Source organism: Urocitellus parryii, chromosome 9, assembly GCF_045843805.1.
Source record: "Urocitellus parryii isolate mUroPar1 chromosome 9, mUroPar1.hap1, whole genome shotgun sequence".
Taxonomy (NCBI): domain Eukaryota; kingdom Metazoa; phylum Chordata; class Mammalia; order Rodentia; family Sciuridae; genus Urocitellus; species Urocitellus parryii.
In genome coordinates, this window is record NC_135539.1 from 68656660 (window position 1) to 68670790 (window position 14131).

The window sequence follows — 14131 nt, forward strand, 5'->3', positions numbered from 1 at the left end:
TTCAACTTCAAATGGTCAGTCTATATGAAAAACATGTACTCATACCCTGCAGAGATGTGGGTATATTTTCTAGAACATGCTATTTTCCATACTCTAGGGGAAATGAGATATGTTGGGAAAGTCATTCTGTCTGTACCAGGTATTGAGGCCTTATCTAGTCACATGCATTTCATAGCCTGGGAATTGAAGAAGTGACTTTCATGAGTCTGGGCTACTTCACAGGTACCATACCAAAGCTTTCTTCCAATCCATACACTTCTCCAAATGGCATACATTAGGTTTCTGTTCTAACAGAAGTCACTGAATGCTATCTACAGCAGAGATGGCCCAAACAGGCTCAGCAAATGCGCCAACAGAAATGTTTACCATTCCTAATTTGCTGTTACACAACATTTATTTGCTCTCACCGTGTGCCAAGGATCTGAAAACATGTTGTTGATTAATAAACAGTAATTAAGTCTCACCACCTAATTCAGAGCTCTGGTTAGGTTCTGGGATTCCCTTTTAAAGAAGGCCAAAGTGAAGGCCATGAGTTGAAAGGTTTTTTCCAAAGGCCTGACTCAGAGATGCATCAGCCGGCTCAGGCCCAGGCCACAAAGCCTGTTCCTTTCCCCTGTTATGCTCTTTGCTTCCTCAAGGTCTTTTCCACCCTCTTGGGCCAATCCTCACTTCCATTTCGGCCCCACTCTCCAGCAGCATCCCTCTAACCACACTGACCAAATGGCTTGACCCTTAGCTTCCAACAGTAAATGTTCTGCAAGGAAAGATACCTGGATGCAGCAGCCAAATATCAGATTACACAGGCTGGCAAGGTGAGCGCTCCTCGGGTTTTACAGTGCTTTATTTCAAAAGCGGTTTAACACTGTAAGCTGACAGCCTTGCTTCTTGGGGCTTTCCTGCCTTAGGATCTTACAGACATATGGTGAAGGTGTGACAAACAATGTGATTGGAACTGCAGAGGTCTTTGGGAAATGGACTCCAATTACAATTGTTGATGCCTTTGACTCATGCCAGACTTCATTACAAATAGGATAAAAGACCAAACTCAAAACTCACTCAATGGGCTTGGATTGTAGCTCAGTGGTAGAGTGCTTACCTAGCAAGGGTGAGACGCTGGGTTCAATCCTCAGCACCACATATAAATAAATAAAATAAAAATATTGTATCCACTAGGAAAAAAAAAAAAACACTCCAAAGGCATAGGAAGTGACCTTCATATTAAGACTCAGGCCCAGGTCCCTAGACTTGACCCAGGTGAAATGGACATACTGAACTTGGGATCACTTCCAACAAATCCAAGGAGACAAAATGATGCTGATAATCTAAAAGCTTTGAAATTCTTACATATTTAGATAACAGGTTGTCCCTTAAGTTTTACTTGCATTAATATTATAGTTATTTCTCAAATACTAAAGTTAAGTCATTTTTTTTTCCTATATTAGGAATCAACCCAGGACTTCATACATGGGCTCTACCACTCACCCACATTCCCAGCCCAAGTCAAATTATTATTAAACATCTGCTAAAAGTGATTCAACTCCATATGGGTAATCAAGAGTTGCTCTGCCTAGCCCTGAATATCAGTTCCACCACCTAATAGCTAACTCATATTTGCCAGGTCACTTAATCTCTCTGATGTCTCAGTTTTCTCAAACACAAATTGGGGATAATAGTAAATACCTACATTGTAAGGTCACTGTGAGATTTAAATGAGTTAATACACACAAGGCATTTAGAATAAATGCCTGGTACTTGGTATCTTGTCGCCCATGGTTACCATTACTATTATGTCATTGAGTAAAAAACATCTTGAACATTTTATTTCATTCTTCTAGGACCCCTGCCAGCACTACAGTGGGAAGTTTCTTTGCCAAGAATTATTTCCAAGGCAGAAGGTGACACTTTGGGGGGCCTAGAAGAAATCCATATCCAAAACTTACCAGAATGGGGTCAGAGTCCAGGAAGCTGTTTGGCCAGAGCTAAGTCCAGCACCAGAAGGCAACCACCCCTCCTTCCCAGAGGCAGAAGCCACCCGCAGTCATCCTCAAACAGCAGGCTACAGCAGGAGCCACTCAAGGGAGCCACAGCTCACTGAGCGTCAGCAGCCTGGCCACTGATCTGCCTGCCAGGAGACTGCAGGCAAAGGGGCCCAGGTGGGTAAAAGCCATTAAAGAGACACATTCACACATGATAGGACTCCACTCTCTCCAGTCCCCTCATCTTGATGTCACATAGTGAGTCTCTGGATAGCAAGCAAAAAGCACAATTCTAATTTCACAGTGACTAGAGTTTCCCAGAGTCACAACCCCAAATGTGAATAAACCTTAATTAACCCCTTATCTTGGAAACCCCTCTTTATTAAAAACCTAAGCACTTTCTGATTTCATTTAGACAAAGACGGCAAGTCAGTGCCCACAGGTGCCCTCCCAAAATGCAGCAGCCACAGCACCTAGACTCTGTTCCAGTCCTTGGCACACTGGCTTCCCCAGGAATCTGAAACCTGGTTGGGAATGCCGCCTTCACAACTTCTCTCTGGGGGATCCACTGCAGATGTGGGGGTGGGGTGAGGATGACTAACAACTGCAGTGGACCCTGAGCTCAGGCAGAAGATAATGTGGGTATGAAAACAGGGTCTGGAAAGGCAAGCCAAACACAGAAACAGTAAGGGGTGGGGGGTTGAGGGGAGGCGGGGGAAGGAAGAACAGAAAAGAAGAGTACCACCCGGCAACACTGATTTATCCATGAAACACCTCTTTCCTGATTAAATCAACACTTCCCGACCCCCTACACAATGTTCATTTCTTACAGCACGTGTATGAATATATATGCACTGACAGACACGGATGACAGCAGAAACGGAGCACATGGGGGTTGGGGGGACAACTTGAACTTCAGGCTCATTCAGCAGTGTCTGATTCTCTTTCACTGTCAGCCCCTCTACGTAGAATCTGAAGCGCTCCAAAACAAAACAAAAACCAACTCATGGGCAGGAAAGGAACCAAGGCTGAACGGAGCAGCAGCACATGCTTGGAGCACTGATAACCATCGACTTCTGATCATTTCTGCTTTCTTGAGATGCAGCCACCAGCATCGGACTAAATGTAGTGCAGGAGAGAATCGCCCGGTACAGAGACACTCGCAGACCCTCCCATGGGGACACGCACCCCAGCGCGAGAGGCTGAGCCCGTGTGAAATGTACAATCACTCAGGTGAGGCTCTGCCCACATGTGACCCTGAACACTGCGAAATTCTTCCACAATCGCGAGGCCATCCAAAGTCTTGCCTACACCTAGTACGTGCAGATGTTAATTTCATGTGAATACATGATGTAAGGACAGAAATGGGAATTTTCTCGTGGCCACGACTCTCTCCATACACATGGTGAGTAAATGCACACAGCCAGTAAACAGCGATATCCACCATGCTCAGCCCACAGTCACGCGTGGGGAGAAAGCGGTGGCGAGGGCGGCGGTGGCAGAGGAAGTGGAAAGTCGCCCGCTCGCGTGGGCTGTCCTCCGAGAGCCCGAGCTCCCCCTCCCCCGCACAGGAACTGTGCCACCTCTGGGGCGCAGACCCACGACGCGGAGGTCGCGCTGGGGGCTCCGCAGAGAACCGGACAATGAGGATGCCGTGACAAGCCGGGATCCTGCCGCGGTGGCGGTGGTGATGGCAGCCGGAGCTGCTTGTGCAGCCGACACCGCGGCCACCTCCACCCTCTTCTCCCCAGCGTCCACTTACGTCCCGAGGGTCTCCTTGAACTCGAAGATCTTCTTAATGTCTTCGGCTTGCTTTTTCCAGGATGAGCTGCTCTCGCCGTTCTCCCGGGCCATGGCAGACGAGCGCGGCGCGGCGCGGTGGGGCGGCCGGGGGCGCGCTGGGGAGGGGGCGCCGGGGGCGCGGCGCGGGCGCAGGGGCGCGCGGGGATGCCGGGCGCTAGGCGGGAGGCTCGGGGCCGCCGCAGAGCTTCCTCTTCTGCAGTTTCCTCTTTCGCTCTCGCCGCCGCCGCTGTCGCGGTCCCTCCCTGGCTCTTATTTCTGCTCGTTTCGGTCAGAGACTTCCTGCCGCCGCTGCTCGCCTGCTCCTTTGCCGCCGCCTGCCAGCCTCACTTTCTGCTACTTTCTTGCCTCCCTCCTGCTCCCTCCCCGCCTCCCGCCCCGCTTCCCCCCCCCCACCCCGCCTCCTCCCGCGGGCTCCCCGCCCTCCCCGCGCGCCCCGGCCGCCTCCCCGCCTCCCGCGCTACCGCCTTCGGGGATGTCCCGCTCCCCTCCCGGGGAGCGCCGTGCACTGGGCGCGGGGGCGCCGCACTTGGCAGCCAGGCCACACTCCCCCGCGGTCAAGCGCCCTGGAGCCGAGCAAGGGCAGGTGCGGGGACCCTGGCAGGTGCAAGGCGCTGGGGCGCTCGCGGGAGAGCCCTACTCCTGAAGGAGCTTTATTGTGGAGTCAAGACTGGGGGCACCCGGGCTTTCCCTCCTCCAGCGGGAGGGGGCGCCTTTGCGTGGCTCTCGGAAGCGCCGGGAGAGATGGGGGTGCGCAGCGGCCGGATACCGGGCTCCCAGGGCGGGGCGCCTTTTCCCCGCGCCCGGGACCAGCGGCCGGAGTCGGCCAAGCCCGCTGACAGGCGGGTGGGCGGGGGCCGGTTGTTATGGCGACGGGCGGCGGCTGTGGGGATGGAGGCGTTGATGGGCGTGGACTCCGGCCCCGCGGCGCGGGCCAGCGCGGGCTCTCCCCGAGCTTGTCACTCCCCTCCCGACTTGCCGGCTAGAGCTAATTCGCATTGCACCAAATTCAGTCTCACGTCAATTTCGGTATCGCGGAGGAGAAAGCCTGGGAGTCTCGGGAACGGGCACGCGCAGGACGCGCCTGCCACTGCCTCGCAATCCCTTTGGAAGCAAAACTCCTGGGTTTATTTGGTGGCCGTGCCGCGGGTGGATGCGGGACAGCGCGGGCTGTCCTGGCCCGGGCCTGGAACAGCGAGCCTAGCTCATGGTTGTACTCTACTGGTTTCTCCCACTCGCCTCACGACACTCTGCGGACTCAGCACGAAGTGAATGTCTGCCCCACACCCTCCATGAAGGAGGTCTGCCCCTACTTACCACCCCCACCGCGACCCCCGCAGCGGGTTTATGGGGAGACCAGATGGCGGGCACGTACTTCGAAACATCCTTTCCTTCAGGTTGGAGAAAGTAACCCAAAGAATTGCCTCCTGCCTCCCATCTCCCAGGTGAACTTTGGCCTGCCCACCCACTCCCGCTGTCTACCTGTCAGAGGGCAGCCCACGTGCTGGTTCCCTAGATCCCTGGCCCTCAATCAGCAAGGGACTACCTTTTGATGGGAAATTTTTAGTTTTAGTATCAAGACTTCCCATCCCTTAGGGCCCCTGTGCTGAGTTAGGTAAACAGCCGCCGTCTCTTGATTGGGGACACCTGTCCCATTTTCCTAGGACTGTTCCAATTTCCAATTTCACTGTAAAGGTGAAAAGAAAATCTGCTTTTGGAAAATGAAACTTAATCCAGCAATTTCTGCGTGGTTCTGACTGTGGACTGACTTCAAATCCTTTGTTGATCCCAAGGAGGTCAGAAGCCAGCTGGACCTCCCTTCCCTGACACTTCTGGTTTTAACCTAAGGCTCTCCAAACTGAGGAAAGCTAAGAGGGATTACAGCCACACATGGCTTTAGGACTGGATATGTACTGAGAAATGCATAGTTAAGTGAGGTGTGAACACTACAGATTGTAGTTACACAAACCTAGATGCTGTAGCCTACTATACACCTAGGCTATATGGTATATATTTGCCTAGGGGCAGAATGAACAAAACAAGATTAAATCACACACGGGAGAAAATGATGCAGCTAAAGACGTGGCAAATATGAGATATCCAAGGCTGCTGCCAGCATAATACAGCAACCTATTTTATAGTAAACTTTTGTTTTATAAATAGGAGTACATTCTCAAGTAATGATTAAAAGTTCAGTATAGTAATACATAAACAGTAACTTTTTCATTATCAAGTACTCTACATAAATGTATTGCAATACTTTTGAAAGACCGGCAGCACAGTAGGTTTGTTTACACTATCATCCCCACAAACACGTGAGTAATAGGTTGTGCTATGATGTTATGATGGCAATGAGGTCACTAGGCAACAGAAATTTCTCAGCTCCATTATAATCTTATGGGACCACCCTCAGAATGTAGTTATGCATGCATGACAGTACCTGCCCTAGAACCACAAATAAAACTCCAAACTCAATTTCCAGGAGGGATAATGAGAACTACTAAGAAACTTCTCACAGATGGGGCACATCACCGAAGTCCAGGCAAACAGCATTCCCTTCAATACTACACAGTAATAACTTTTATTTAGGACTGGATATGTACTGAGAAATGCATAGTTAAGTGAGGTGTGAACACCACGGAGTATAGTTACACAAACCTAGAAGCTATAGCCTACTACATACCTAGGCTATGTAATGTCAACGGTGGGATTCAGAGCCTAAGTCAAATAAGGTCCCAATAGACACTTTTCCATGTCTCTCAGTCACCATCTTGTCTTTTATTTCTCCTTCCCATCCTCTCACTCTATTTCCTTCCCCTCCTTTCTCTCCTATTTTGCCCTTGCCCCTTGCCTAAGGAACAACCTCCAGAGCTCAAAAAATTATTTCTCTACAGAGACAGCAAAGGTAAAGAGAAAGGAAAATGAAGTTTGACATTTCACATGTCTCTACAGCATGACTTTTCCTACAAGGTTGTAAGCTCCATGAGGGCAAAGAACATGTTACTCATGGCACAGAACCCAGGGCCTCGCAGTAGGCAAGAGCTCTATGGTTGAGCCACAACCCCAGCCCCACCCCTACCCTGGGCTTGCCTTCTTTTCCCAGTCTCCTCAATGATGTTCACCCAGTATTGGCAAGCTAGTCTCACTGGGACCAACTTCCTGAGAAAAACACAAACTTTTAATAGAGAGTTGGAGAAGTTAGACCCAGAAGAATGGATCCCCAGGGCCCAAAAAAGAAAGTGGAAATGTCAAAGACAAGTCCAGTCTGACTTGATTATATTCATTTCCCCCTTATCAGAAACCAAGCAAATAGAAGCTCTTAATCCTGAAAATTGCAATAAAAAAATCAAAACCCCGAGGCTGGGGATGTGGCTCAAGCGCGCTCGCCTGGCAGGCGTGCAGCCCGGGGTTTGATCCTCAGCACCACATACAAACAAAGATGTTGTATCCTCCGAAAACTAAAAAATAAATATTAAAAATTCTCTCTCTCTCTCTCTCTCTCTCTCTCTCTCTCTCTCTCTCTCAAAAAAAAAAAAAAAAAAATCAAAACCCTGGGGCTGGGGTTGTAGCTCAGTGCTAGAGCGCTTACCTGGCATGTGCAAGGCCGTGGGTTCGATCCTCAGGACCACATATAAATAAAGGTATTGTGTGCAACTACAACTAAAAATAAATAAATATTTTTTAAATATTTTTAAAAAATCAAAACCCTGCATTCCCCTAGGAAAGGTTAAGCCTTAACCTTGTGCACTTCCCATTTTTTTTTTTTTTTTTTTAAAGAGAGATAGAGAGTGAGGGGGTGGAGAGAGAGAGAGAATTTTTAATATTTATTTTTTTTTAGTTCTCGGCGGACACAACATCTTTGTTGGTACGTGGTGCTGAGGATCGAACCCGGGCCGCACGCATGCCAGGCGAGCGCGCTACCACTTGAGCCACATCCCCAGCCCCCCCATTTTTGTTTTATGGCCATTGTTTCAACTGCCCTCCAGGGTAACTGGTGGTTCTCTCCAGCTTGAAGGAACAAATGATAACTGGGTCTCTTTCTGTGCTCCACCTTCAACTCTGTTGCCAATAAATTATTACTTGTCAGTCAAAGGTTGTCTCTTCCCCAACAATTTCAACTCCAAAAATCTCTGCCGGGTATTTTGGATTACTAAGGTTTAGGTACTACTAGGGTTTGGGTGTTAAAGATCCATGTGGTAAAGGACCTGTCGTCCCTAGAGTGGCACTTTGGGGAGATGGTAGAAACTTTTAAGGGGTGGGGCCTAGTGAGAAGTCTTCAGGCCACTGGGAACATGCTCTTGAAGGGAGCTGTGAGACCTTGTCTCTTCCTCTTCCTCTTTTTCACTACCCACCATGAGGTGAACGGTTTGGCTCCCCCACATGATTCTGAAATGATGTGCCACCTCCCCACAGGGCCAGAGCACTGGGGCCACTTGACCATAGACTGAAACCTCAAATAAACCTTTTCTAAGTCAATCATCTCAGGTACCTGTGGTTTTGTTTTGTTGGTTTTTTGGGGTTGTTTTGGTTTGATTTTGCATTTTGGGTGCTGAGGATTGAACCCAGTGTCTCTCACATCTCATGTGCTAAGCATGTGCCTTACCTCTGAGCTACACCCCCAGCCCTTCAGGGATTTGCTTTAGTGACGGAAAGCTGACTAACACAAGTTCAAAGTCTTTATATTTCCTTAAAGCCCTTAAACTCTTTTTTAAAGAGCTGAAAGAAGAGGCACTTTTAATAACCCATCATTAAAGAGTTACTAATTTTATGCCCATCAAACTCTTCTCTAATCAACCCTTCTACTAATACGTCATGTTTACATGGCCCAGGTTCAGTACTGGGCAAATGGTGTACTAGAAATAAATACTATGTAAAGAAAATGCAAACAGGTTAAATTTGAAATCTCTAAATTACCACTCGCAGTCTATCATACATAAAGTGATAATCCAAGAAGGCAAGCTGAGTGGCAGAAAGAACAAGAAGTCCAGAAATGAGCTTGAGGCCCAGTTCTGCCATTATTTTTGTATGTAAGGCATCCTGTGTATCTGAGTGTATATAATTCAGTTTGTAAAAGGTGGAATAGTAGGTGGACTAGATGATCTTTAGGACTCCCAAATCAGTGGGTTTTTTTTTTCATATGATACAAAGCTGATCCAGAACATTATTCCTTTGTCTCTGAAAATGTAAGAATTCATTTACCCAAAATGGTACTAAATGAAATTGCTTATTGTGCTGGGCATGTAGCTGAGTTTTGGAGCACTAACATGTGTGAGGCCCTTGGGTTCCATGCCCACCACCACACAAACACACAAAAAAAGTAAAATTTATATTTTGTAAAATAATGTATATTTTTAAAAAATAATTAAACATATGTATATTTTCATATATATGTATATATAAAAATTAGCCATGACTTACACCTAACATGAATAAGTTGTTTAAATTTCAACATGGAATATTGCAATAAAAAAGACTTCCTTATTTGCAAGGAAAAACACTTCCTCATGAAATGTTGAGTGTCTCTCTCCAATACATGGACTATTTGAAAACACTCTGAGATGAAGGCATCTTCTTCTCATAAATGCTACGAAACTGTTGGCATTATAAATTATCTACTTAGTCCTTGGAAATAGGAGAGAGTTACTTGAGTATGTTTCCTATATGTAGATGATTGACAGGAGTTGTTGACAGTGTGCACTGGACCTGCACCATGGAACGGCATAACTAAGTGACAGATCAGAGGAAACTGCTAACCTTGCAAAGAGCAGTCTGTCAGGCAACGTGGAGAAGATCCTCAGTATTGTAGCTTCAAATCTTTAGCAGAAGATGTAAAGACTAAAATAATCTTTTGTCACAAATATGGGTCATAAAGAAACTAAGTATGATCCAAGGAGAATTCCAGCTGGCCTGGAGATGTCTAGGCCCACTGCTTACCAGGACCTCTTTGAAAAGAGTTATTCATGAAGGAAAAAAAAAAAAAAAAAAAATATATATATATATATATATATATATATATATATATATATAGTTTAAAAATGATGAAAAATCAAGGTGGGACCTGCACAAAACCCTCACAAAATTTCTCAAAATTCCTTCAATTAGAAAGGGGGGCTCAGTGGTAGAGGCTTGCCTAATATTCACAAAGCCCTGGGTCTGATCCTCAGCACTGTGAAAGAATGAAAAAAGAAATAAATGAATTATTGATATCAGTATATGTCCAAAAAATGATGTTTTCTCAGGAAAAAAAATTCATGTATATTGGAAATGTATGTATTCCGATATATAACATAGACTTTTCTATAGCCATGGCTGATAATAGAAGACAGTGACTATAAAGTCATAAGGAAAACATTTTTGATATAAGAATTTCATAACACAATCTAATACTTATTGAGTTCTTATTATGCGTCAAGCCCTGTTGTAAGTGTTTTCATTTGTTAGTTCTCACATCAGCTCTGTGAGGTAGGTAGTATCATTCTCATTCTCAGTGAAGGGGATTAACATGTGAAAAAATTAAGTAACATACCCAGGTCACACACAGTGAGGCCACAAAACTCAAGCAGTCTGCTTAGAGTCATGCTCCCAACTATTATACCAGAGTGCCTCTGTCAGAGTGTTCTTTAAATAAAAGGCATCAAGAAAAGGGAAATGGATTTTGAACAAGCAAACACAATAGAAATCCAGTGTAATGTAAGAATCATGTTTTTAAAAATTAAGAAAGAGAGGAAAAGCAATAAATTTGTTCAAAACCAAACTAAAAGAATCGAATGACTGCTGAATCTCCAAAGGTATATGTTTTTATTATCCAAAACATTTTTAAAGTTTCATTTGTTTCTCAAGCCTCAAGGGACTTTTAAGTGAACACATCCCCTTGGGTATTTGCATCGAGGACATTAGCCTGGATCTGTCTGTCTTAGACCTGAAAAATGTCCAGACCTTTCCTGACTTTCTCCCCGATGTGCATTTAGCTTCTTCTGCTACTGACATTGAAACACAATCTTGTCAGTTCATATTAGAATTAAGAGTCTATTCTTAACAACTCAATGAGATGCATCTGGCAATATGCACAGATGCATTTTAAAATTAAGGACACTATAACAATAAATATGTTGCCTCTTATATGGGGAACGAAACCTAAATAAAAATGGTGTCTCCCCTGATTTGCTAACATAAACTGAATTTTAGTTCATCTACAACATTGAAACATAATCTTCCCAGGTTATGTTGGAATTGAATAGTATATTCCAAACAGTCAAGGCAGGTACAATTGATGACATGTATACATGCATTTATAAAAACTTAAGACACTTAGTCAACAAATATACTCCCTTTATACACAAAGCCAAGTCTAAACCACACAATGGCCTTCAAAGAATTCCCCTAAAGCTATTCTCCAAAATTCCCTCTCTCTGCCTCTCTCTCTCTTTTTTTTTTTTATCTTTTCTAATTAAAAAAAGAAGGAAAGTTGAAATCATCAGAAGCCTGAACAGCGTGCAGTGATGCAAGCCTGTAATCCTAGCAACTCAGGAGGCTGAGGCAGGAGGATTGCAAGTTCAACTCAGGAGACTATGGCAGGAGGATCACAAGTGTGAGGCCAGCCTCAGCAATTTAGCAAGGCTATAAGTAATTTAGCGAGACTCTGTCTCAAAATTTTAAAAAAATTAATAACTAAAAAGGGCTGGGCAAATCTTTACTACAAGCACATCAGATAGAGCACTAATCTCTAGGATATATAAAGCACTCAAACCAAAAAAACAAATAACCCAATCAATAAATGGGCCAAGGAACTGAACAAACACTTCTCAGAAGAGGATTACAATCAATCAACAAATATATGAAAAATGTTCAACATCTTTAGCAATTAGAGAAACGCAAATCAAAACTAATCTAAGATTTCATCTCATGCCAGTCACAATGGCAGCTATCAAGAATACAAACAACAATAAGAGTTGGCAAGGATTTGGGGGGGAAAGGCACACTGATGATACATTACTGGTGGTACTGCAAATTGGTGCAGCCAATCTGGAAAGCAGTATGGAGATTCCTTAGAAAACTGGAAATGGAACCACCATTTGACCCAGCTATCCCACTCCTCAGTTTATACCCAAAGGACTTAAAAACAGCAAGGACACAGCCACATCAATGTGTATAGAGCACAATTCACAATAGCTAAATTGTGGAACCAACCTACATGCCCTCCAATAGATGAATGGATAGGGAAACTTTGGTATATATATATACACAATGGAACATTACTCAGCATTAAAAGTTAATAAAATCATAGCATTGCAGGTAAATGGATGGAATTGGAGAACATAGCTAAGTGAAATAAGCCAATCCCCAAAAAACCAAAGGCTGGATGTTTTCTTTGATATGAGGATGCTGACTCATAATGGCTATGGGGGAAGAGCATGGGAGGAATGGAGAAAATCTAGATAGGGCAAACAGGAGGGAGGGAACAGAGGGGGCACAGGAGCAGAATGACTGTGGAATGAATTAGACATCATTACCCTTAGTACACATATGAAGACACGAATGGTGTGAAAATACTTTGTGTACAATCAGTGACTTGAAAAATTGTGCTCTATGTGTGTAATATGAAATGAGTTGTATTCTGCCATCATGTATAACAAATTAGAATAAATAAATATTTTAATAAAAAGGGCTGGGGATGCAGCTCAGTGGTAAAACATCCTTAGGTTTAATCCCCAGTGCCAAAATAAATAAATAAATAAATAAAAATGAAGAAAGAAAGAAAAGAAAAAGAAAAAGAAGTAGAAGTTTTACTGGAAGATGCTTTTTTAAAAATTTATTTTTAACTATTCAGACTACAGACAAGGATGTTGAAGTAAGGAAAGAAGCCAATCTTAACAAATATCTTACCAGTTCTGATGTATCTGGAGGCTTAGGGACTATAAATTCCTATACTGACACACTGACCTTAAACTAGTCCTCTGTCCTTTCTGAGTACCTTCCTGGCTCTGTAAGACAGTTGTTGAGTTTGTACTTTGAAATAGACCCTGTGCATAGAAAAATCAATGAAGCATAGTTTCTGCCCTCAAGATGTCCAAAGTCTCCTAGAGGAAATCGAGCTTGTAAATAGACAGCAAGAATAAAGTGGGACTTAGACTATAATGGAGGCTTGTTTGTACAGAGCGCGGTGCACAAGCACTGGTTAGGGAGGACCAGCTTCCTGGAGGTGTCAGAAGAGGCTTCTCAGAAAAGACGCCTTATAAAGTGGGTCTGGTAGGATTGGTAAGAATTTGCCAAGCAAAGAAGAGAGGATGTGGATTTCAAACAGATGGGAAAGCATGTGAAAAGATGCAAAAATTAAAGAATGGTGTTACCATCAGAAGAGTGTAGCTTTGGTTCCAATCCCCAAAATCTTAGTGGCAAAGATTTGGTTTCTCACATCCCTCATAAATTGGCTGGTGACCTACCTGCTGGCAGAGAAGACACAGTTTTAAATTTTGCTAATTGCTGCGACAGAGGGAACTCAATCCGGATTTGCACCAGCAATTAATTGCTCTATCCAAGAAGTAACATGTACCACTTTTGCTCACAAATTATTGGTAAACTAGTGACACAGCCCCACCCAAACAAAGAAGCCAGAGAGTGCAATCTCATTACAAACCCAGAAGATGAAGAGAGAGAAAGGCTTTTGACTTGTAGTATCCTGAGGGGCTGGTTCCAAGAGCCTTCCTCTCCCTCCCAAAGCCAGTATCTGTAGATGCTCAGGTCACTTGTACAAAATGGCTTGGTATTGGCATATAGTCTATGCACATCCTCTCATATACTTTAAATCATCTCTTGATTACTGATCATACCTGATAACTCTATAAATAGTTGATACATTGTATTGGTTTAGGAATAACGACAAGAAAAAGAGGTCTATACATATTTGACACAGATGCGATGTTTTTCCAAATGTATTTGATCCATGGTTGATTGAATTTCCAGATGCTGAACCCATGGATGCAGAAGACAGTTGTGCTTGGCAAATGGTGCTAATATCACCATAAAGGTGCCACATAAAGCTCTGTGTTCAGTAAGCATGTGTGTTAGAGAGCAGGAGACTGGAGGCTGGGGAAAACCTGAAGGATCTGTTTGTGAAAGGAATCACTTTAACCAAAAAATAAAATGTGAAGTGCTTCAATCAGTGATGATCAGGGTTGAAAACAGCAACACACACACACACACACACACACACCATTCAGCAATGGTTCTGTCACCCATAGAGAGTGTATGGGTCTTTGGTGGCTTTTCTAATCCTGGTGGGGTACAGCTATAAGCTCCATAGAACACTGAACAACTCTAAAGGAATTCACACCAGCAGCTTCTGAGAAAATTGCAGT

At 44.5% G+C, this 14131-nt stretch overlaps 1 protein-coding gene across 3 annotated transcripts in view; it reads right to left on the minus strand.

Annotated features, from left to right (window-relative positions):
- The window catches only part of Camk1d (calcium/calmodulin dependent protein kinase ID), a 387368-nt gene extending 383538 nt beyond the window's left edge, over positions 1-3830 (minus strand). For all 3 annotated transcript variants that reach the window (XM_026408567.2, XM_026408566.2, XM_026408565.2), the window contains exon 1: positions 3739-3830. In XM_026408567.2, coding sequence (XP_026264352.1) covers positions 3739-3830 — 92 coding nt within the window. The remainder of the gene's footprint in view (positions 1-3738) is intronic.
- Positions 3831-14131: the final 10301 nt, after the last annotated feature.